The 25,668-nt window shown below is 39.5% G+C and overlaps 1 protein-coding gene across 2 annotated transcripts in view; it reads left to right on the top strand.

Moving 5' to 3' along the window:
• NCAPG2 (non-SMC condensin II complex subunit G2) overlaps window positions 1–25,668 on the top strand; it is a 73,381-nt gene that overhangs the window by 1,805 nt on the left and 45,908 nt on the right. Inside the window, exons 2-12 of one of the 2 annotated variants that reach the window (XM_015135379.3) lie at window positions 1,048–1,147; window positions 1,457–1,573; window positions 10,190–10,378; window positions 10,732–10,846; window positions 13,001–13,155; window positions 13,752–13,886; window positions 16,288–16,382; window positions 17,788–17,857; window positions 20,685–20,771; window positions 23,277–23,372; window positions 24,331–24,456. In XM_015135379.3, the coding sequence (XP_014990865.3) occupies window positions 1,496–1,573; window positions 10,190–10,378; window positions 10,732–10,846; window positions 13,001–13,155; window positions 13,752–13,886; window positions 16,288–16,382; window positions 17,788–17,857; window positions 20,685–20,771; window positions 23,277–23,372; window positions 24,331–24,456 (1,146 nt within the window). In that variant the 5' untranslated portion in view covers window positions 1,048–1,147; window positions 1,457–1,495. 2 annotated transcript variants of the gene reach the window in all.

The following is a 25,668-nucleotide window of genomic DNA, read 5'->3' as shown; positions in this document are numbered from 1 at the left end:
TGGAAATAGAGCAAACAAGAAAAGTGACCAGAACTATGAAAAAGTGGAGAGTTCACAGACTTGCCAGGTGAAGATGTATGATTCCATGTGTTTGCTGCACCTTATTGGATTATTTTTCTAAAATCATGAATTTGTCCTAGCCACTATTCGTTATGCTTGTTGCTGGCCACTCTCCCTTCCCTCCCCATTTTCTTTGTCAGTAAAATGTATGCGAGTCATGCTTCATTTAAAGAGGGAGAAACGTTGTCGTTAGGCAAGTTCATCATTGAATGAACATCACAGAGTGAACTTGCCTACACCTAGAGGGTGTAGCCTACTGCTGCTAGAATGTTACTGTACTGTAGGCAACTGTAACAATGGTAAGTATTTGCATCGCTAAACATATCTAAGTATAGAAAAGGCACAGTAAAAATATGGCATTATAATCTTATGGGACCACGGTCATATATGTGGTCTGTTGTTGACTGAAATGTTATGTGGTCCATGACTGTGGTTCATAGTTCAGCCATTTGAGTTGAGGAATGAGATGACCAGACTTCACTGTTAACTTATTTGGGGAGTCATTAAACTGAGGTTATTTTCTGCTTTGTTCGATTTAGACATTAAAATCTAGTATTATATGTTTAAGATAACTCTCTATCCCCATAATTATTGGCAGTAATTTTCCATATTGCTCTATTTATAATGGTGCAGGTGGTTTTCATTTATTTTTAAAGTCAGGGGGCTCCTACTGCAAATATGTTCCATCATTTGCTATTACCTCATCTTTAGGTTGATGTCTTTTTAGTAGGGCACCAATAGCACCAGGTGTTGTGAATGTGAAATAGAATTTCCTGGAAAAACACAGACAGGATAGAAGGTGTACAAAGTCCCCTGAGCTCTCATTATCCCGAAGGGGTGGGAGGAGAGTGCTGTGGTTACGCATTTCTAAAGGATAGTCTAACAAGATCCCAGGTGACCCCCGCCCCCCTCCCCGGGGCCACTGTTCTCCATCTCACATTGAATAACAAGATGACACTAACAGTGGGATTTTTTTTTTTGATGGAGGAATGGCCTTTAGAAAGGGAGCATCTTCAGAATCTGCAGCTGGGATCAGATTGTTCTTTTGTTGAACCAACTCGATCTGCCGAGCCAGCATCTTGCTAAGGTACTAAAAAGGGAGAGATGGTGGTGAGCTTCCTAAGGCTATTTGGATTTCTCCCTCCTTAGTTGGTAATTTTATTAACAGTTGTTGATAAAATATCATTAATATCATGTTATTAACATCCCCAGTAAAGGAAATAAGTAAATTGTTTTTCAGATATTATAACTTGTTTTATGTTAGAATATTTTTATAAACTGTCTGCCATATGTGGTTCAGGAATTTTCTTGCAGTTCTTGGATGTTAATATCAAATTAAATCTTATAGGAAAATATATATTTGCAAGTGTTTCAGTATGATTGTGTTTTCCACTAGGGTTGCAAAATAAATGCCATTTGAACAGTTCCATCTGTCATGGAAAAACGTGAGACATTTGTACAAGCCGTATCTAAGGAGCTGGTTGGAGAGTTTTTGCAATTTGTTCAACTTGATGTAAGTTTCAAGTTTTAGTTTTGTTGTGATTTTTGACTGTGAATAAGAAATATGTTCTAAAATCATTATGTCCCCAAACGAAACATAGTTATCTCAGTGAATCCTTAGTGACCAATGTTTATTTGAAAGAAGAAAACAAAACCCTTTATACACAAATCTACCTGCTGGTGGGCTAAGCTAAGATGTAAAAGATAAACAGAAGTTAACCAATCAAAGAGGGATGTTGGGGGAAAGGACCCATCTAGCCAAGAAGGTCACTCTGAAGACTAGAGAAAGTTTGTTGTGTTTGAACTTGAAGTTCAGCAGGAAGGCAGAAGATGAGACTGGGGGCTAGGCTAGGTGGGTCTTTACTATTTTAAGGAATTCAGACTTTATCTTGAGAATGGTAGGTGCTTGAAGCAGGGAGTGAGCTGTAGGCAAGGGAGGAAGAGAACAAAAGAGAAGGAGAGAGAACTAGTGGACAAAATAGAGGTAAGGATAAAAATATGGTTTGCTTTTTGGAAATATTCCTCTGGCTGCAAGTGAGAAATATGTCAAAGGGACATATTTAAGGCTAAGGTAGTGCCCTTCATAATGATGGTTGAATTAGGAACTGGAAATGGGAAGCTGCTTGATAGTGGAGTGATGGCACTATTGGACTGATTGGATATGGGTATGGTGGGGAAGGGCCCAGACATCTGACTGTGTAGTACCATTCAGCAAGCTCATGAGCATGGGAAGAGGGCAGGTTCAAGGGAGAAGGTGGTTCCATTTTGGAGGTGCCAGATGACTGCTCGTGGGATGTGCACCAGCAGATGGCCAGTAGTCAGACATGCACATCTGGATACCAGGGGAAAGGGCTGGGCTAGCGACAAGTTGGGCATGGAAGCCTAAGTTGTGGGAATGCCTGCAGTTATCTCTGTAGTGTTTCAGAGAAAAGGGCCTAGGACACATCTCTGAGGAAGCCAGCATTGGAGGCACTGACTCTGAAATATGAAAGTATCTTTGGGGCAGGAGACCCTTAGCACACTTGTCTCACTTGTTCTTATGTGGTGAAAATCAAATTAGTGACAACAAAGAATTAGGAATCTAATAATGAATTTGTTACTAGCAACATTTAAGAAATTGGTTTTCTTTATAAGAGAAATGAGCTTAAAACATGTTTTTGTATTATAAAATGATATCCTGTAAACTTAAAAATGATCACAAACAGGCATCTCATCACCATAGAAGTGTTTATAAGAGCAAGTTAGTTAGATAATATATCAGTGTCTGCTTTAGCAGTAGCGGTGTATATGGGTTGTATTGGAAATGCAATACCTACATATTTTAAAGTCTAAAAGATTGTTGTTGCAAAGTGCATACCATAATGTTAACAAAATCACAGCCAACTAATTTGAAAATCAAAGGTAAAAATAGCAACTAAAAATCACACTGGTGGCCACAATGACAGGTACCCTGCTGGGGTGCGTTGTTTCCAGCCACCTGTTGTGTGCCAACCAGCCTTTGCAGTGTTGCTGGGCAGCCAGCAGACATCTCAGGAGAATACTGAATTAGTCCTTATACTAATGAGGCATTAACTCTAGTTTATCAATAATAAGCTTTATTAACACTTAACAATTCAGTTTAGTACCTAGTCACCATGTAGCTCTTAAATGTAAAAATGAAAATTTGTAGGATTGTGCATCACGTGGTTTCATCAAGTTGAATGACATAAATGCCATTTTATATAACAATGATGGTTTCCCATAGTTCAATTTGGTAAGAACTTAAATCAGTTTGAGGCCTATCAGGTAGATCTTTCCAAGCACAATTAGTTCTGCTATAATCCCACACGTGCGTTGCCAACAGTCACTGCACTCTGCAGAATTGGTTAAAAAATAAAGTAAAATAAAAAACCCAGAGAGATTATGGGGAGAATGGAGTTAGGGGGACAACACTAAAAAATTTTGCCAGTGACATGTCAAAAACAGGAACCTAATAAAACACTAGCATAATTTTATATGTTAAATCACTAAGAAATGCATAAATACCATAGTAAGCATGGCATTTTACCTTGAAAAATATTTAAATTCTATAGTTGGAAGTGGGTGCCTGTGCTCACAGGGTACACCTGCCGCTCTGTGTGTAACAGGAAGAAAATGAGGTAGAACAGAGGAGAAAAAGGCAAGCTAGGCAGAGGGGAATAGGGAGCATTAGAGAGCACCGTGGGCCTGGGGAGGGCACAGTGAAGTGGGGTTGAGGCCTTTGGGTCATAGCAGGTGAGGGGCACAATGTGTGGCCCAGGGGTGAATGGACTGAGCTGCTAGGTGTCTGAGATGTGTTTCATGGGATCCTGCTGGCTCCAGTCAGTGGCTGCAGTTTTCTGCATTCACCTGGTATTTCTTGCCTATGAAATCCCACATAAGAAAATGAGAAATTTGGCCGGGCGCGGTGGCTCAAGCCTGTAGTCCCAGCACTTTGGGAGGCCGAGACGGGCGGATCACGAGGTCAGGAGATCGAGACCATCCTGGCTAACATGGTGAAACCCCGTCTCTACTAAAAATACAAAAAAATAAGCCAGGCGAGGTGGCAGGCGCCTGTAGTCCCAGGTGCTCGGAAGGCTGAGGCAGGAGAATTGCGTGAACCCGGGAGGCGGAGCTTGCAGTGAGCGGAGATCTGGCCACTGCACTCCAGCCTGGGCGACAGAGCAAGACTCCGTCTCAAAAAAAAAAAAAAAAAAAAAATGAGAAATTTGCCTTTGGTCAAATTGTTCCTTGATGTAGTGACAATGTTGGAGCAAATTTTCATTTTCAAACAAGTGTTCTAGAGCAGAGCTGATGACACCGTATGCCCTTGTCCTTCTTGCAGAATCAGTGATGGGGAGGAGGACACAGCACTGAGAATTCCATCATTTAACAAACATGTCCTAAGTGCCTTCTGTATGCCAGACACTGCACTGAGAGTTGGGGTTATAATAAGCATAAAGCAAAGTTTCTGCACAAATGGGGGTTTATGTCCTAGTGGAGGAAGAAAAACAAGACACATATGTAAATAATAAAGCAGGTGGAGGCTGAACACAGTGACTCACCTCTGTAATTCCAGAGCTTTGGGAGGCTGAGGCAGGAGGATCGTTTGAGGCCAGGATAACACCAGCCTGGGATGTAACATAGTGAGACCCCATCTCTACAGTAATGTTAAAAAATTGGCCAAGTGTAGTGGCTTGTACCTGTGGTCCCAACTACTCAGGAGGCTGAGGCAGTAGAATTACTTGAGCCCAGGAGTTTGAGGCTATGATTGTGCAACTGTAGTCCAGCCTGGGTGACAAAGTGAGACCCTGTCTCAAACAAACAAACAAACGAAAAAACTACTACTACTGATAAAGCAGGTGGAAGTGGAAGTTGGGAATGATGGAGTGACTAAAGAAACCCTCAGAGGAGGTGATATTTTAACAGAGTTGATACAGTCACATGACTCTTGATGAAGATAGGTTCTGAGAAATGCATCATTAGGTAATTTCATTGTTGTGTGAACATCCTAAAGTGTGCTTACATACACCCAAATGGAGCAGCGCAGTACACACCTGGGCTAGATGGTACAGTCTACTGTCCTAGGCTACAAACCTGTGTGGCATGTTACTGTACTGAATACTGTAGGTACAGTGTTGTAACACAATGGTAAGTGTGTATCTCAACATTGAAAAGGTACAGTAAAAATACAGTATAAAACATAAAAAAATGGTACACCTGAATAGGGCACTTACTGTAGCTGGAGCTTGCACAACTGGAAGTTGTTCTGGGTGAATGAGTGGTGAGTAAATGTGAAGGTCTAATATGTCATTGTATACTACCGTAAACTATAAACACATTACACTTGGGCTACAGTAAATTTATAAAAACATTTTTCTTCAATAATAAATTAACCTTAGCTTACTGTAACTGTTTTACTTGATAAACTTTAAAAAAATTTTAAACTTTTAAAATCCTTTATAATAACACTTAGCTTAAAACACAAACTCATTTTACTTTACAAAAAATCTTTCTTCATTTTATTTTATTTTAACTTTTATATTCGGGGATACATGTGCAGGTTTGTTACATAGGTCAGCTTGTGTCACGGGGGTTTATTGTACAGATTATTTCATCACTGAGGTATTAAGCCTAGTTATTAGTTATTTTTAGTTATTTAATTAGTTATTTTTCCTGATCCTCTCCCTCCTCCCACCCTCTACCCTCCAATAGGTGAGTGTGTGTTGTTCCCCCTGTGTCCAAGTGTTCTCATCATTTAGCTCCTACTTATAAGTGAGAACATGCTGTATTTGGTTTTCTGTTCGTGTGTTAGTTTGCTATGGATAATGGCCTCTAGCTCCATCCATGTCCCTGCAAAGGACTTGATCTCATTCTTTTTTTATGACTGCATAGTATTCCATGGTGTATATGTACCACATTTTCTTTATCCAGTCTATCATTGATGGGCATTTAGGTTTATTTCATGTCTTTGCTAAGAATACTTTCTTTATACCCCTATTTGATAAGCTTTTCTCTATTTTTACTTTCTTTTTTTTTTTTTTTTTTTGAGTTGGAGTCTTGCTCTGTTGCCCAGGCTGGAGTGCAGTGGTACCATCTCGGCTCACTGCAGCCTCCACCTCCTGGGTTCAAGCGATTCTCCTACCTCAGCCTCCTGAGTAGCTGGAATTACAGGCACACGCCACCACACCAGCTAATTTTTGTATTTTTAGTAGACAGGGTTTCTCCATGTTGGCCAGGCTGGTCTTGAACTCCTGACCTCAGGTGATCCACCGGCCTTGGCCTCCCAAAGAGCTGGTGTGAGCCACTGCGCCCAGCCATCTATTTTTACTTTTTAAACTTTTTTGTTAAAAACTAAGACACAAATACACATGTTAGCCTGGGCCTATACCAAGTCAGGATCATCAGTATCACTGTCTTCCACCTTAACATCTTGTCCCGGTGGAAGGTCTTCAGGGGCAATAACAGACATGCAGCTGTCATCTCATCTTCTATGATAACATTGCCTTCTCCTGGAATTTCTCTTGATGCACCTGCGTAAGGCTAGTTTACAATTAACTTAAAAAAATGTAGAAGGAATATACTCTAAAACAATGATAAAAAGTAAGTTTGTTTACACCAACATTACCACAAATGTGATTAATCTGTTATACTGTGATGTTTTGACAACCATGACATCACTAGGTGATAGGAATTTTTCAGCTCCATTATAATCATATGGGACCACTCTCATATATGTGGTTTGTCATTGACTGAACTATTACTATGCATTGCATGACTATTTGATCAGAGATCCAAATGGGCCATGTAGAGATTTGGGAAAAGAAGATTCTAGACAAAAGGAATGGAAAAGGCCGAGACTCTGAGGCAGGGCACATTTGGGAAGGTAAGGGTATGGACTTACTGAGGAGGAGGAGGGTGGCAGGGTTAGGGTGGAGAAGTAATTTCTTTCCTGTTGAAATAATTGCTAAGTTAAAAGAAAAGTTGCAAGAGGAATTCAAAGGAATCCTGAATACCCTACATGCAGATTTACCAGTTGTTACCACTTGCCACATTTTCTTTATCATTCTTTGTATTTACATTTTTTCTGAATCATTTGAGTCAGTTGTAGGCATTGTACCTCTTTATCTCTAAACATTTCAGTTCATATTTTTCTAAAATAAAGATATTCTGTTATATAACCACATTAAAATTCTCAAAATCAGGAAATTTAACATTGTGGATAGTCCTGTGAAATAACCCTCTGCAGCCTATGTCCTCTCCTCTTGAATCTGGATTGGACATGTGTCTGCTTTGACGGACGGAATATTGAGGAAGTGGCCTTCAGAAAGTTTGGCAGCTTCCACTTCCTCTCGGAGCCCCTGGCTGTCATGTAAGAAGTGCAGGATCGCCCTCTGCTGGAGAGAGAGACCACACACAAAGGCTGGAGGATGAGACTGCAGAGGGAGACCTCACTAGTGGGCACCAAAGTGCCAGACATCCAACCCCCAGCCGCCACCTTAAGCACAGGCGACCCCAAGAGTGAGCATCTGATTCATGAGACGCAGTAAAACTGCTGCTTTATGCTACCAAGTTTTTTGTTACGCAACAAGACTTCCCCTGCTTCATACACATCGTGCCAATCACAAGAGAATACCTCCCGCTGGGCATATAGACTACAAAAAGGCACCCTTGCTGGGGCACAGGTGGCCAGGGCACTCACACAGGGAGGAGAGGGCCTGCAGGATGTCCACTCCGCGGGCCCCTCAGCCTGGTACGCTCTGTACAGCATGGCTGCACAGCTTCTGCATCCTGGGGCTGGAGGAGGTTGTGGAGGGATGCCCACAGGCAGCTCGCCAGTCTGCACATGTGCTTCCTAACTGCTGGGCTTTTGTGTTGCCCTGCCTTTGCCCAGTGTCTCATGGCCCTAGAGGCCTGGGCTGTCACTGCTAATGTTGTGGCAATGCCAGGCAATGACCACCCCAAGACCATGCTGGGGAGAGGTAGAACATTTTGATATTTGAACAGTTTTTGTCCCTCATCCTTTCCTTGCCCTTCCAGTCAGCTCTCCTCTGCCCTAGGCAACAGGCACTCATTTCTCACATCCCCAGCTCCAAACAGCCCTCAGTGAAGCTGGGTGTGTGTCTCATTTTGTTGCTGTAGTTTGTTACTGGAACCTGTCTCACTCATTTCTTCAGGGTTCATTTTTCAGGAAGGAGTTAACAGCCCATCCTAGTTTGTCACATAGGTGGATGGGCGCTGTTTCTTTTCCTTCAGGCTATATCCTTCAGCATACACCTCTAATAGATTTTAATAATCTGGAGGGTGTTATTCTTGCCCCTAGACTGTGAACTTAACTCAGGACACGATGGGACCTGATTCATCTCTGTGCCCTAACCATCAGTCAACTAATATTTCCTGATGTAAGCATCATGAATCAGCCCAGTCATTTCTCTGGTCACCTTCAGTCACCAGAGTTTGCCCTGAATAGAACATCTTAATCTTTGAACACAGTGGCTATGGTCCATTACCCAGACTAGGGACCCCAGCACCAAAACTGTCCGTTAATGTACTGGAAAATTACCATTAATGGACCTAAAGGGGCCATTAACTTATTTTTTCTGCATAATTGAGGTATAAAGAATTACTCAGCTGTTCACGATTGACTGTCTTGTATATAGGCAGATCATGATGCTGTCTGAGGTCAGAAATTGGAGAGCTGGTCTGTGTACGTGATTGACAGGCAAAGGCCTAAGGAAAATGGAGAGCAGAAATGAAGGGGAGGAGGGTCAAGGAAACGAGGAAAGAGAGGAGATAAAAATGAACAAGCAGAGGTGGAAAAAGCTAGATGGAAAATAGAGGAGCACTAAGAAGAGGAGAAAACAAATGCCAGGGCAGGAGAGGAGTTAGGAGAGCAGGAAGAGAGGAGAGGGAGGGATGGAGGGCTTATGAGGTATCTTTACTCTCCATCTTACTGTGTTTTATGACCCTGACAGTTTTGAAGACTGCAAGTGGCTCTTTTGTGGCATAGCCTTCAATTTGCATCTGTTGAGGATCTGATTAAATTTTAGTGTGCGTTTTGGCAGGAAGTGCTTAGCAGTGTTAGGTCCTCGGTGCTGTCAAGACAGGAAGTGCATGGCGTGGTCTTTCCGTCCCTGTGTGGGTGGGTGTCCTCCAGGTCTCTTCCGGGAGCCTGCCTCTGTGGAAAAGTGGTGACACTGTAATGTCCTGCTACTCACCAGGCTTCCACCCACTTGTTTAGCATCTTCTGATAATTCCTGCCAGAGTCCGTAATTACTGTGACGGCTATAAAATAGTGATTTTCTAACCCTGTATTGCATCTGTATTTACTCACTGATATTCTAGAGCATGCAGGTGCTATTAATTAATGATTTGATATTTATTATCAGTATGCTGTCATTGATTTCTTCTTTTTAGAGGCAGGCTCTTGCTATGTTGCCCAGGCTGTAGTGCAATGGTGCAATCACAGCTCATTGCAGCCCTCCCTCCGAGAGTGGCTGGCTTGGCCTCGTTGATGCTTATTTTATTCAGTTGGTTATAATTAATCACTGTCACTGTTTTGGTGCTCACATTGTCCCAAATTTGGCTAGAGGGAGTCCCTTTAACTGGATTCTGTGCCCTTTTGATGAGGGCCTCTATTTGCCCCATCAAAGAGTAGGTGAGGTCATCTCAGATAAGAGGAAATGGGTTTAGAGGGTTGTTGGGGGAGATCTGAAATCATCTCATTGGCTGGTGGGAGAGAATGATATTGAGGGATGAGTAGAAGGTGGTGTTGAGGGCCCATGGGGGGCTGGAGTCTGTGGCCACAGTATGATTATCACCATTGTTATTGAACTTTAGCCTACTTTTGTAACCTAATTCAGGTATGGAGATGGTAGACATTCGAGTCCCTTTTAGGGAGGGTTTTGCTAAGTGGGTGAAATTTTTAAAACTCTGAAGATCAGGATACTAGGAAAGAATAGGTGGAGAATCCCCCTGCTTCTTCCCTTTTAGGAATGGATTTTGAATACTGCAACCAAATTCTTGAACTTGTAATGAAGTTAGCACTTAAACTTTTCTTCTGATGACATTATGAAAAGGATATGGTTAATTTTTTGTATTTGAAATGTGACACTTGCTATTTATGTTACAGAAAGAGGCCTCTGATCCTTTCAGCCTAAATGAATTACTAGATGAATTATCAAGGAAACAGAAAGAAGAATTATGGCAAAGGCTGAAGAATTTATTGACAGATGTGTTGTTAGAAAGCCCGGTGGATGGGTGGCAGGTAGTGGAAGCCCAGGGTGAAGATAATATGGAAACAGAACATGGCTCAAAAATGGTAGTATTTGTTTTTCAAAAATAAGAAACATTTTTCTCTTTTTTTGTTAAAAAATAACTGTTCATTGTGTATCATTAAATTTTACATTAAGACAAATTTTGAAGTTAGAAGTCAAGAATTTTAGAAGTTTAGTCTGTTGTAGTTTTATTCACTTTTCAACCCTAGTGTTATTAATCTAATACTAGATACTGCTGTCCTTTTAGGATGATTAACTTTTATTCAACTTTAATTCTTTTTAGAGTAAGCTAGAATTGTGGCTTGATTTTTAGAAAATTTGTAAGTGAAATTTCTGCTAAAAACTGATTTTAAGTTGATGATTTTAATTCACTCATGCTTTGATTTTTCATTTATAGAGAAAAAGCATAGACATAATTTATGCAATTACATCTGTGGTTCTTGCTTCTGTATCTGTAATAAATGAAAGTGAAAACTACGAAGCTCTACTGGAGTGTGTCATTATATTAAATGGTGAGTCGGTTTTGTTATAAATGGCATATTTAGAAGTGGACATTGAAATACTTGTTTTTGTTTCTGTTTTTGTTTTTTATTTTGTGAGACGGAGTTTCACTCTTGTTGCCTAGGCAAGAGTGCAGTGGCGTGATCTCAGCTCACCACAACCTTCGCCCCCCGGGTTCAAGGGATTCTCCTGCCTCAGCCTCCCTAGTAGCTGGGATTATAGGCATTCGCCACCACACCTGGCTAAATTTTGTATTTTTAGTAGAGACCGGATTTCTCCATGTTGGTCAGGCTAGTCTTGAACTCCCGATCTCAGGTGATCTGCCCGCCTCCCAAAGTGCTGGGATTACAGGCATGAGCCACTGCTGCTGGCCTGAAATTATACTTTGTAAAAGGAAACTAGTTGTTTTCATGAGCATTGTTGAATTTAGTAGCAGAAGTGGTATAAAGGTATAGCTTTGCAGTCCAGTTCTTTTTCTTCAGTTAGAATAGGAGCATACTTACCTAAGGGCTGTCTTGAATACTTAGTTTCTTTATTTTATATTTATCATTTTTTTTTTAGAGACAGAATCTCTCTGTTGCCTATGCTGGAGTGCAGTGACATGATCCCAGCTCACTGTAGCCTTGACCTCCAGGGCTGTAGCTATCCTCTCACCTCCGCCTCCTTAGTAGCTGGTACCACAAGCCCGTGCTTTTTGTTTTGTTTTGTTTTGTTTTGTTTTGTTTTGCTTTTTGGTAGAGACAAGATCTAACTGTATTGCCCAGGCTGGTCTCAAACTCCTGGGCTCAAGTGATCCTCCCACCTTGCCTTGGCAAAGTGCTGGTCTTACAGGCATTAGCCATTGCATCTGGCCTAATTAGTTTAAGCTCCATTCAGATGTTATAGATGGTGAGATGGGCAGTACTCAGCAAATAACTGCTATTGTTTACAGGTTTTTCAGGGAAGTCTGACTTACTGGACCGGTGATCAAGAACTTCTTTCTAGGAAAATGCCTGATTATGTGATTACCACTGCTAGATAGTGTCAACTTAACTAAGAATTTGTGACATTGAATTTTTTCTTTAAGTATGTTGTGAACATAAGCTGAGGAGTAATTGTTGACTCCTAGGGGAGTTTTACTGTATTGAAATTTGAATGATGGTACTTTTCAAGTTTTAACAAAACGGTAAAACTGGTTATTAATTTAGGAGGTACAGTAGTCTAAGTTAATGAAAATATTTGATTATGAAATATATAAAATTTTAGTTACAAAAGATGTAAAAATATCTTAATGATATTTAAGAAAACTTTTCACATACCCTCATCCCTCACTGTGCAAGTGTAGTTTCATGTGATAAAGTATCTCATCAAGCTTCTTATTCTTAGCATCACTTGGATTTATGTATCTGTTTTATAGTACATTGTTTTATTCTGAATTCTTAAGTTAAAATACAGTGTCTTATTAAAAAGTCACCCCTAATCATAATGAAAATAGCTCCCAAATGCTTTGTGAATTTTACTATCAGTTTATTTGTATGGTCTGCAAATAACTAGTAAAATGATTAGTGCTAACACTGTAGTTGCTATCAACTTCCCAGTTAATTCAGGAGTGTTATATTAGTGTAATGACATTCAGATACCTACAGATTATAATTATGAGCATTAGTATTATTAATTTAATTATTGAGCTTTTCTGTTAATAAAAGCACTGTAGTTTTTGTATTCATTATGGTAATTGCTTTGACTATTTTTCACCTCTGAGCCAAAATTTGAGGCTGGCACATTGAGGGACAATAGTGGATTATTGATTGGTCAGTAGACCGGTCTTGGCTCTGGTGTTAACAGAGATACCATTGTTGTTGTTACACTGAGGTTTGGTTAACCTCAGCGTCTGCCTTTCTAAAATTGGTGATGTGATTTCTCTGAGACTTCCAGTTCCAAAAATCTCTTTTCTATTATGTCTGTTGAGGGTCTTTTTATAACAATTGTCAAACAGTTTTTTAATTAACATTATTTGCATTTTATAATTAATGTATATAAATCTTTGGCAAGTTTTAAACATAAACTAATATTATTTGCTTAGCAAAGCTTTAAATAATATATAAAGTCATAATACTCTAAACTGTTGAATCTGAAGTAATAAGAATTTGCCTTACTAATTGGAAAATTTCTGTGCTGTATTTTAGGTATTTTATATGCATTACCTGAGTCTGAACGAAAACTACAGAGTTCTATTCAGGATTTGTGTGTTACCTGGTGGGAGAAAGGCCTGCCTGCCAAGGAAGACACAGGAAAGACAGCCTTTGTCATGTTGCTTAGGAGGAGTCTGGAGACTAAGACAGTGTGTTCACTTTTTATTTTTTAAAGACTGGGTCTCTCTCTCTTGCCCAGGCTGGAGTGCAGTGGCATGATCATAGCTCACTGCAGCCTCAAACTCCTGGGCTCGAGCAGTCCTCCTGCCTCAGCTTCTCGAGTAGCTGGGACTGCAGGAGTGCACCACCTAGACATTTATTTTTAAATGTCTTCCTAACATTCTAAACCTGTGCTAGTCAATGTAGTAGCCACTTGCCACAGAAAGCTATTTAAATTTAAAGTTAAAAATAATGAAAAATTCAGTTCCTCAGTTGCATTAGTTGCATTTTAGTAGCTCTGCAGTGAAATGTGGCTAGTGTCTCCTGCACTGGACAGTTTAATCTTCATCGAGGAAGTTCTTGAACTTGCTAGATTTTTTATTATTTTCCCTGTGTTTAAAAACACGTTCTGTAGAGCTACAGGTGGCATTTGCAAATTTTAAAATCTGTTTTTATTTGTCATTATTTTTTAATCTTTGGTGAATCAACTAGAATTACCATTATTTCTGATATAAAATATACTTGATTTGAAATATGACTTTACTGTTCATTAAAAAAAGTATAACATTTTTTGTGTCATTCCCAGGGTGCAGACATATGTCGGCTTTGGCGTATCCATCAAGCTTTATATTGCTTTGATTATGATTTGGAGGAAAGTGGAGAAATTAAAGATATGTTACTTGAGTGCTTCATAAGTATTAATTATATCAAGAAAGAAGAGGTAAATAGGCGTTTGTTTTTTGATCTGTTTGTGAGCTGCTTCTTAATAGATGTTTCTCCTGTGTTCACATGGTTCCTGTCTGTACCATGTGTGGTGTTGCCATGAAGGTCAGCTTAGCTACCAGGAGCTTTTTACCGCACATCATTTTTACTGCATGGCGGTACTAGAGAAAGCATTTTACAAGTCCTTGCTTATTTCAGCATTAAATTGGATGGTAACAGGTGGCTGTGTGAATCCTAGGGGAGCCATACTTGCATTTTAAATTAAGAATGATTAAAAATAAGGTTGAGAAAGCACTTCTCTATGATTGAGATCTGGCCTTCTGCCCTAATTCCATTTTCATTGCCATGTACTCAAAACTATCATCACATAATATCCTCCATTTCTTTTTTCTACCCATCCTGTAAATGCAGAGAGGCTTCTGGCCTGTTGCTGCACTGCCCGTCCTGGGGTCAACTCCCAAACGAGGCTACTGAGCACCTGAAACGGGACCCATCTGAACTGAGATTGGCCATAAGTATAAAATACACATGGATTTGAAGATTTAGTGTGAAAGAAATGAATATAAAATAGCTCATTAATAGTTTTTGTTATATACTTAATATAATAGACACTAGTTTAGATATATTGCTTTACATGAAATATATTATTAAAATTAATCTACTTTTGCTAATATGGCTACTAGAGAATTAAGAATTGCAGAGAGGCTCGCATAGTTCTTCTGTGTTAGGGGTCTTCTGCATTTGTTTACTGAGCGTCGACTACATGCTCAGGCGGGGTCAGTGGAGACTAGAACAAGCCTTTGCTTTTGGATGCTCATGGCACAGCAGGCACATCTCTGAGGCGGAAGGAGGAAGTCATTCCTTCTCCCTGAAGGAGGTGGAGAAGGGCTTCAGAGGAGGAGGAGGACCAGCTCTGAGGTACAGAGTAAGTTTCCTCCAGGTCTCACAGCTGCTTAGCAGAAGAGACAGAACCGGACCCTGGTGAGCCATCTGCGGTCTGCTAGACAAAGGGCCATGTGATTAGGACTGAGACTTTCAGCTCCCAGGGTCCTTGTTCACTGTATAGGTGGTGACTTTGGTCAGGCCTTTCAGCCTCAGTGTTTTCTTCTGTAAAATAGGAGCAACAGTTACTCTTTCACAGGATTGTTGTGAGGAACAGATGAGGTGATATATATCAAACTGCAGCCCAGACTCCGGTGGGAAAGAAACCTTGGGGAGGGTAGGAACCCTTGGGGAGGGCTGCCCTGTACCGTCCTTGCTGTGTCAGCACCGTCATTATCACAAAGATGTTGGACACAGCCTGTGCCCCATACCCGTCTCCAGGATTGTCCCGAAATGTGGGGAGAGTGAAGAAATGAATGATGGATTCAAACAATAAACTACTTTATGTTGACTTATACATAAGGAGTTGATGAATCGTACTTGTTAACTTATATATGTGTGCAGATATATAACAGGCATAAATGTATGTATGTGTTATAACCCCTACTCTTTTTAAAAAATTGATGTCTCCTTTGAATTTAAGATATCTAAACGTAGTTTCCTAATCAATCATTAATTTGGTCAGGTCAGTTTCCAGTCATTCTGGGTAAACCATAAACATCTTGTACTGTACTGGCAGATTACTTCTAGTGAATATTGCTGTTTTTTCTTTTTTTTTTTAACTTGCCTGTTGTAAGCATGGTTACCCTGCATTTGAATCAAAATGTATTGCATTTCTGTAGGATTCCAGTTCTGTGCAGTGGTGTGCTGATAAGAGAGAAAGGTGGTATTCACTGAGAGAATTCTTGATAGATGTATTTTGTGCATTCTATAATAGAGTATACATATTGTATGCATTTTAGGTTAGGGTATATAATCTAGTAGCATGCATATAAATTATCATCACATGATGTATTTATGACTTGAAGACTGTATATTTGGAAATTCTGACTTGACAGACACTTAACCTTTTAACTATATGAGTCCTCAGTTTTCTCATTTACAAATGAGAAGGTGAAATGAACTGGGTTATTCAATTCCATTCCCACCCACTTATGCTAGACTTAAAGCTTTCTTTCATTTGAGACTATGTAGCCATCCATGACAGAGCTAGAATGAGATGTTTATGCACCCATGGTTACTGTCTGTGGTCTCCATCTCTGCACCTCTGGTCCTTGAGGACAGAGGCGCTCAGTGTAGTGGCTGCTCGGCCCTGGGGAAGGAGGCTTGTGTGGCTCCTGGCTGTGCAGGCCCCACAGACAGCTCAACTCCTGCGTGTGCTCTTAGTTATAATTACACGTGCCTCCTTTTTAGCAATAGCAATGTTTAGCTTACTAGACGTTCAAAGAATTGTTTGTTATTTGGAACTTTTTATTTGGTTGCAATTTAAACATTATATCCTCTTTTTTTATTTATAGGGAAGAAGATTTCTTAGTTCTCTCTTCAACTGGAATATAAACTTTGTCAGAATGATCCATGGGACCATTAAAAACCAATTACAGGGATTACAAAAGTAAGTGTTAAAAGTACTTAAGATTTCGTGCTGCTTAATCTGGCTTTGAAAGATTCTATTTGGTCTGACTTCTTAAAGTTATAGTAATGGATTAGAAGCTTTAGAAATATGTCATTTATTATATACCATTGTATCACTGGGTAGCTTTTTCCTTTTATAGGAAATCATTCTTTTCCAGTATTGACCACTGACATTGAGGTTTTAATTTGTGGTCATTCTTTAAATAGTTAAAATAGTTTCCAGTTGAACCTTAGTCTTGCTCATAATAAAGCCACGTCCATGGTACTTTGAATACAGTGTGTGCTTTTTGGTTGAACGTGGCCTGGCCGGTGTGGCTTCTCGGAAGAGCCTGTGGAATCTGCAGGAGCAGCAGGGAATGTTGCAGTCATGCTCTGCCACTCCCTGCATGATGGAGATGTCAAGCGTATGCTTGTTTGCCAGGCACAAGGCAGAGTACTTCATTTGCTCCAGTGCTGACTACTTAGTCTGCATTTTAAAATTTAATCCTCACAACTCTTTTTTGAGGTAGGTTTTGGTTTCTAAATTTCCCAGTGTCAGGCAAGTGTGTAAGTACCCAGTTGGGGTCTGATTCTGGATCTCTGATTGCAAAGCTCCTATTGTATACTAGATTGCTTTTTCATATTTCCTCATCTTCAGAATATCTGAGTTGAACTAATGGTTTTTTTTTTTTTGAGGCGGAGTCTTGCTCTGTCACCCAGGCTAAAGTGCAGTGGCGCGATCTAGGCTCACTGCAAGCTCCGCCTCCCGGGTTCACGCCATTCTCCTGCCTCAGCCTCTTGAGTAGCTGGGACTACAGGTGCCTGCCACTGCACCTGGCTAATTTTTTGTATTTTTAGTAGAGACGGGGTTTCACCGTGTTAGCCAGGATGGTCTTGATCTCCTGACCTCGTGATCCGCCGACCTCAGCCTCCCAAAGTGCTGGGATTACAGGCGTGAGCCACTGCATCCAGTGAACTAATAGATTTCTAAGCTTACGATTCTTAAGTTGGTACTGGTATTTTAGGGCTTCTTGTACCTGAGGAATTGGTAGCGTGGAAAGTCCAACATGACTCCAAGTCGACAATTTATTTATATTTAAATATTTTTGACTTTAGAATTTGGTTCTGGGCTTATGCACTCATAGTTTCACAGAAAATAGTAAAGTTTTGGGTAAGCCTTGACTGAGGAGGAGGAAATAGTTTGTCATTTCAGTTTCCTTTCCCAAAACCTTCTCCATTTTCTACTTTTTGCTACAGGTAGATAACCTATTTCTATAGATAATTTGCAAAGCACTCGTTTAAACTGAGTTTCTTCTTCACTATGGTTGGAAAGTAACTGAAATGATACATGTTGAAAGTATAATTCTTTAAATTTGCATTATAACTATTTTGATCTTTTTATATAGGTCTTTGATGGTATACATTGCAGAAATTTATTTCAGAGCTTGGAAAAAGGCTTCAGGGAAAATACTGGAGGTATTTTCATTTTTTTAAATGTTAACACTTATTTTTATTATATTTTAGTTACTAAATAAGTAGTCAAAGAAGGGTTATTTAAGATCCATGTTTATGCACTCTGTCAAAATAAAGCCAAATAATCAAAATTTGTTTGATGGGCAACCCAGTCACTTGCTAAGATGTGTGGTTTGTGGGAGGTAGGACTATGCCCTTTCAGGTGGGAGGGAGCTCTGACCCTGGTCTTTCTAGCCACATGTGCTCACTGGGCATTTGGAATATAGCCAGTCTGAATCAAGATGTGTTGTAAGTTTAAGAAACATACCAGATTTCAAATACTTCATATGGAAAAAGGAGAATATAAAATATCTTGGTACTTTTTAAAAATGTTGAGTGAATGTTGAAATGATAGTGGTTTGGATGTATTAGGCTAAATGTGGTAGTTGGCTCTTCGTGGGTTTCACATCCATGGATTCAGTCAACCAAGGATCAAAAATATTTGGGGAAAAAATCCATCTGTACTTAACATGTACAGACTTTTTCTTTCTTGTCATCAGTCCCTAAACATACAGTGTCACAGCTATTTATATAACATTTTGTATTAAGTATTGTAAGTAATCTGGAGATGATTTAAAGGGTACAGGGTGTGTAGGTTATATGCAGATACTACTCCACTTTATATGAGGAGTTTGAGCATCCGCAGACTCTGGTATCTGAGGGAGGTCCTAGAACCAACCCCCTATGGATACCAAGGGATGACTGTGTAATATTAAAGTAATTTTACCTGTTTCTTTTGTCTGTTTTTAATGCAGCCACTAGAAAATTTAAAATTGCATCCGTGGCTTGCATTCAATTTCTGTTGGATAGTGCCATTCAGGAACTTCAAGTCACCTCTTTTAGTTACATTATTTTTGAGAATTTGAAGATACTTTCTTTGATTATGGGTAATTCTGGTGAATACATAATATTTATGTTATGAAGATAGGGCTATGTAATCCACAATCCCAACTCAACATCCAGACACCCTTTTGGACAAAAAAAGTATCTTTGTTTTCACTTATATTTTTCTTATACTAGGTTCTCAATCATTTTGTTTTTCTCTGAGAATAAAATTTTTACTCCAGGTCAGAAAGGAGCCTCCCACAAGCCTGTGTTCTATCCAGACTTTTCATTCCTCTTTGGAGAGCAGGCCCTGCACTGAGGGGCAGAGGGAGAAACCTGCAGGATGCACAGAGGCTGCCCCATGTCTGGAGTTACTTCCATCCTCTCTGCTCCTCTGCACAACTTACACTTGATTTGAATTGCCAAGGTTTATCACTGACTTCTAGAAAACCAAAAGTAGGCTGGGCGCGGTAGCTCACGCCTGTAATCCCAGTACTTTGGGAGGCTGAGGCGGGTGGGTCACCTGAGGTCGGGAGTTTGAGACCAGCCTGGCCAACATGGCGAGACCCTGTCTCTACAAAACAATAAACAAAATAAAAACTATTTGACTAGATGTATACAAAATTGGTACCAACAATGTGTATTTCTCAGTCTCACTCCATTCCTCTCTGCCCTCCCTCTCTTTAAGTTTTTCAGGCAAATTCCAGACATGAGATTTCATTTCTTTATATTTCATTTCTATACTACTTTATTCATCTCTCAAAAATGTGCTTATGGAATGCCATTGTAAGACCTAAAAATGTGACAGTAAATCCTTGGTATTTTTAAAAATAATCAAGCCACACTGAAATTTTTCCAGTGATCTCAAAATGTCTCCTTAGAGTTTTTTTGAATTAGGACTCAAGAAGTTGCCCACATGGCATTTGCTTGTTATGCCATTAAAATCGCTTATTCTAGAGCCTTCCTCCCTCCTTTCTTTTTTTTTTAAATCTATGCCATTGGCATGTGAGGAAACTGAATGAGTTGTCCTGTAGAATGTCAGCATTCTGGTAGTTAGCGCTAAAGATTTGGATTCAACTTTTATGGCACAAATAACTTCCCAGGTAGTGCTGTGTATCTCATCTTTCATTGCAAGTCAGACAATGTGTGGTTGTCCCATATTAAGTGATGCTAAGTGACTTCAGGTGAAGGAAATATTTTCAAATATAATGGAGAAGAGGAACTTGAGCATCTGCAGATGCTCAAGTATTGTATACTAATACAAACTCTGGTTTGTATTAGTATTAACCCTAGGAGCGTTTCCTTAGGTCCTTCCCCAAAGCCATAGAAATCCCACTCGTGTGAGGGCGGGCACAGAGTACAGGTACAGACCATAGGGTCCACTGGGGTTTTTTGCTACTGTGAGAGGCTAGGCCTTTCCCCAGTTGCTGCACTCTGAGTACCATGAGTGCATGGGGCTGATGAAGGGCTTCCCACACCTTCCTTGCTCAGCCCTTCTCAGTAGTGGCCCTGAAATATCTTATTTACAGTTTCCACCGTAGAGGTAGTTCTGTTTTTGTTCTCTGGAGGCTGTTGGAACAAATCCAGTCTTCTGAAGGTTGTCCAGGTCAGTGATGAGTCAGAAGAGGGGACTCCATACTCACCATGCACTCGGTCTCTGAAATTTGTCTGATTTGAACTACCCTTGAGTGGTAGGTGGAAGCTTACCTTGCCATTTGGCACAGATTTGATATTTCATCAAATAAAAGAGAAGTGAAGCGTTCTCCTTAATATATAAAAACCAAAGGAATTCTAAGAAGCATGGACTTAAAATAAGAAAGCTTGGACAAAATGATCCAGGTTTTTTTCTCATGAAATGTAAGATGGACAGATTAGACTTTTTTTGTACTCGAATGCTGCACTGCTTGTCAGGTCGTCAGTAGGACACACACACCCCAGGTGCTTTGCATTGCATTTGTTATTTCAGACGATTGAAAATGATTGCATCCAGGACTTCATGTTCCATGGGATACACCTTCCGAGGAGGTCTCCAGTGCATTCCAAAGTGCGGGAGGTAAGATTGTGAACAGTTTTTGAAATATTGTTTCCTCTGTTTTGTTTTCAGATAATTGTTTTGGTTACATTTTAAAATTAAGCTTTCACAGACATCAATTAGGGGGATTTCTCAGAACCTTGATATTTGATGTCTGGCAGTTTTATTCTTGCCACCAAAGTTTTAATGAGGAAAGCAAAGGTGTATTGTTGAGATGGTCAGTGTTATATTTGAATGACTTTAAATTAAATTCTGTCTTGAGATTTTCCAGAATTATTAGTTTCTAATGGCCACTATCATTTTTTCCAAAGATCTTAGAGGGTATTTGAAATTTTTTTTATTATTTTACTTATTAAATTCCAATTTTGCTGTTCTGCAAACCAAATGAATAAATGTTTTGATTGTTTATTTGATACTTTGTTCTGTAAAGGTAATCTCAGAATTCAGATATTAACTTTACCTTTATATTAATAATTGTAAATGGACTGACTAGGTAAGGTTCTATCATCAGTGTCATTACTACACTGATAGGTGTTTGATGGATCATAAGGATCCTGGCAGGAGGAATGGGAAAATCTGGTCTGCTGTGTTTGGTTAAATTAAGCAGCTGCTGTTGATCAGTGTTGTAACCCATGGGATGCCTTGTTTGCTTGCTGTTAGTTTTGGCAACCATATGTCAAGAAAACAAATGAATAAAGACTACCCATTTCTTTGTTTTGTTGTATAGTGAAACTACTTCTATTTATAGAATGTAAATACACTAATTATATTAATTTTGAGTGGATGAGAAAACGTTTCTTTGCATTATTGGTGATTTAATTTCGGTTACACAAGGATAAAGAACCCAGAGATTTATCTAGACTACTGAGTTTTCCAGAGGATTTAAAAATCGTGATTGCATATATTTAGGATAAATACATTCATTCAGTGACCTCCCTGTCCTACCCACCTGCCACCCCCATCCCAATGTGGCTTTATTTAGTTGTAGTCAGTTTGGGTTATTTATTTCACATAAATGATTTGGTGTTTCAAATTTTATTTAGTAGATTTGCATCATAATAAACTACATGTATTTATGCAAACTATATTTATGTTTATGTAAACTATATGTGTAGTTTATATGTAAACCATGTGTATTTTCATATATTACTTTCTGCTGTGGTAGTCTGAGTAATTAAGATATTGTAAGTATAGATATCACTATTTGATAAATTTATGGAAAAATGCACAAAAAGAATTTAAAGGGAGAATATTAGATTTCACTCAAGTGAAATGTGTTACTCAACTCCAAGTAATTGTTTTTGTCACAACTTATAACACATTATAGTTTTTTCCTCAAATTGTTTTTTTTGATAACTATTAAATTTATATGATAAGTCATTTTATTGATATTGAAAGAGGCTTCAGGCAGTGCTTCAGACGTCATTTGAAATTAAAAATCTCAATATTGTTGATGAAAATGTTCTAGAATTAGATAGTAGCAATGGTAGCATAGCTCTAAATATAACTGAATTGTATACTTTAAAAGAGTGGATTTTGTGGCATGTGAATTAATTCTAAAGCTGTTTAGAAAATTTTTCTATGAAGCAAGTATACTGTTGATATCAAAATTTGATAGTGTTATACACAAAAAGCAAACTATAGACTAATGTCACTTATCACCATCAATAAAAACTCCAAAATGATAATCAGAAAAAAGTAATCCCCATACTGTAGCTCTTCTAGGGTAAAGTTGATACAAGCTCACTTAAAGTGTAGGCTATTCTTTTAGAGCCCGTTTAATCTTTCAAAATTTTCTTGTTTCACTAATAAAGTTTAGCCCCAAAAGGTGTGACTAGAGAAGTAAGGCAAAATTGATTGTTTTTAGGGACATGAGTCTACAAAGAATTTTGGGAAGATTCTGACTGGAAAAGAAGTGGGTAGGAAAAGAAGAATGAAAGCTACAAGAATGATCATTTTCTGATTTTTTCATAAGTTTATGATTTTTTCATAAGATTAACTTGATACCTAAATTAATCTTGTACAGTGAGAGGTCACTAAGTATGACACCTCCTTGTTACAAAGTTATGAAACAGTTACCAGGTGTTGATAATAAAGAGGTTTAGTTAGTGTTTTGGAACAAGCATGAGTTCTTAGAACCATTCAGGAATCTCCTTTACGTGCTCCCCTTTTCCATTTTATCCTGAAAGTCAGAGGTTTAAACGAGTCTTTTTTTGAGGTTATGCAGCTGTTGGCAGAATAGCAGAAACTAGAACCCAAACCATTTTATCGCCCAAGCCATTAATCTTTTTATTTCAGCCATAGATTTCTTTCTTGTGATTGACTGCATTTACTGCTCTCCTACATCTATCGAAGTTACTCCTGCTAAAGAATTGTCATGACATGTGGGTGCCAGCCAGAACCTACTTGTGGTGGAGAGAACGATTCTCCCTGTTGCTCTTTCCAAATGCCATTTAATTTAGTTTAATTTAATTAATGTATTTTTTTGTTAACGCTTTTTCCTTTTCCTTTTTTTTTGGTCCTTAGGTTCTGAGTTACTTTCACCATCAGAAGAAAGTTCGGCAGGGAGTAGAGGAGATGCTTTATAGATTATATAAACCCATCCTTTGGAGAGGATTAAAGGTATACATTTTAAATAGTTTGTCCGTGTTTAGAATGTATTACTTGTGCTTTTGAATTTAGCAAACTCCAATTCAAAATTACAATAAAATAGTAAAGATAAAGCTGGAGACTGAATGCTTTGTGAAATTTTTGAACAAATGTTTTTTTCTTTTATTAAAAGCATTTCTTGGTTTCATTTAACTGGAAACCTGGATTGGTTTAGTGCTAACTACACAGTTTTTTTTTGTTTTTTGTTTTGTTTGTTTGTTTGTTTGTTTGTTTTTGAGGCGGAGTTTCGCTCTGTCTCCCAGGCTGGAGTGCAGTGGCCAGATCTCAGCTCACTGCAAGCTCCGCCTCCCGGGTTTACGCCATTCTCCTGCCTCAGCCTCCCAAGTAGCTGGGACTACAGGCGCCCGCCACCTCGCCCGGCTAGTTTTTTTTGTATTTTTTAGTAGAGACGGGGTTTCACCATGTTAGCCAGGATGGTCTCGATCTCCTGACCTCGTGATCCGCCCGTCTCGGCCTCCCAAAATGCTGGGATTACAGGCTTGAGCCACCGCGCCCGGCCTACACAGTTATTTTTAAGTAACCATGTTTAGGGAAGGAGATTAGAGACATGCCGTAAAGCAAACCCGCTTAGGCTGTGGGTGGTCTGCCGTGCTGTCCTGGGCTGTCCAAGTCCTTGAGATCTAACAAACACACAATGACTTTTAGTGCAGACAACCTGGTATCTTTAGTGAGGATGTGGGGTGACTACTTAGTGACATGCAATGGGCTCTGAAGTGAGGAAGCTTGATCTTTTCATAGTATCTGTTGACGTTGAACTGAGTAATGTTTGGTCAATTTAAATGTTATGATTGTCTGTAATTTGAAAATAAATCTGTATCAAGATAATTAAGTTGTTACTTTGGGAACACGGTACTTAAGCCTTCGCATGTTAACTCTGGGATTCTGAGATACTCTTCTTTTATTATTATAGGCCAGAAACTCTGAAGTTCGATCAAATGCTGCATTGTTGTTTGTTGAAGCATTTCCTATTAGGGATCCAAACCTTCATGCTATTGAAATGGATAGTGAAATTCAGAAACAGTTTGAAGAGCTCTATGTACGTACTTCCGGTGGTCAAGCTTCTTACAGATACCAGCTTTGTCTAGGCTGTGGCATGTACTGCTTGTGTGTGTCCCCACCTCCCCTGTAACAGCCAGAGCTCTGCTCCCACATGACATGGTTTCTAAACCTGGACTATTCTTCAGAGAGATGCCACTTCTCCCTGGGGCCTTCTGCAACAGCGTGTGCCCATGGTGTCTTTTTCTACTTTGGGGATGTTTAATTATTTTTACTGTGTGTGGTTTTAAACATTTTATGCATGTGCCTGTTGTTTCCCCAGTGGAGAGGTGGCGTCATACAGTGGGTAAAGCACATGCTGTGGTGTCAGCCCCCTGCTCTCTGGGGTCAGATTCCACCACTCTCCCTTAATAGGAATGTGGCTTTGGGCAGGCCACTTAACTTCTCTGTGTCTTTCTCTGTAAGTGTGTTTGTGACATCACCTATCATAAAGGTGTCGGGTAGCATAATGAGCAAACACTGGTTATATTTCAGGGCAAGCCTACAAATAATGCCTGTGGCAGTTGACTTTTCAGGTGAGGTGTTAAGATGTTAAGATGCGGCATTTATTTCCGAGGAGTATTGTGGATTCTTTTCATCTACTTAGTCTGTATTTCCTAACACAGCTTACTTAAGCAGTGCGTATTATCTACTGTCCTGAGTAGTACAGTTTTAGGAAACAGTGACAGCAAACTGCTATTGTAATGCTGTCGCCTGTGGTGCTTCTGAAATGCTCCCTTTTGTTTTTCTTTTTATTTTCTAACTTATGGAAAACCTGACATGCAGAAAGTTGAAGTAATAGTATAATAGGCCTGCACAGTGGCTTACACCTGTAATCCCAACACTGGGAGGGCGAGGTGGGAGGACTATTTGAGGCCAGGAATTTGAGACCAGCCTGGGCAACAGAGTGAGACCTCGTCTCTACAAAAAGTTAAAATAGCAACAACAACAAAAAAAACCAGCCCCGTGTGGTGGCACACACCTGTGGTCCCAGCTATTTGGGAGGCTTCAGCCCAGGAGGTCAAGTCTACAGTGAGCCATGATCACACAGCTACACCCCAGCCTGGGCGACAGAGTGAGACCCTGTCTCAAAAAAAAGAAAAAAAAGTGTAATAAGTATCTGTATACTTCTTCATGCACACACACACATCCCTAAATGAAGTCATTAGTATTTTGCTGTGTACATTACGTATATTTATCTACAATTTTTTTT

This window comes from Macaca mulatta, chromosome 3, assembly GCF_049350105.2.
Source record: "Macaca mulatta isolate MMU2019108-1 chromosome 3, T2T-MMU8v2.0, whole genome shotgun sequence".
In the NCBI taxonomy this organism is placed as follows: domain Eukaryota; kingdom Metazoa; phylum Chordata; class Mammalia; order Primates; family Cercopithecidae; genus Macaca; species Macaca mulatta.
This window is presented reverse-complemented; position numbering and strand designations above follow the sequence as displayed.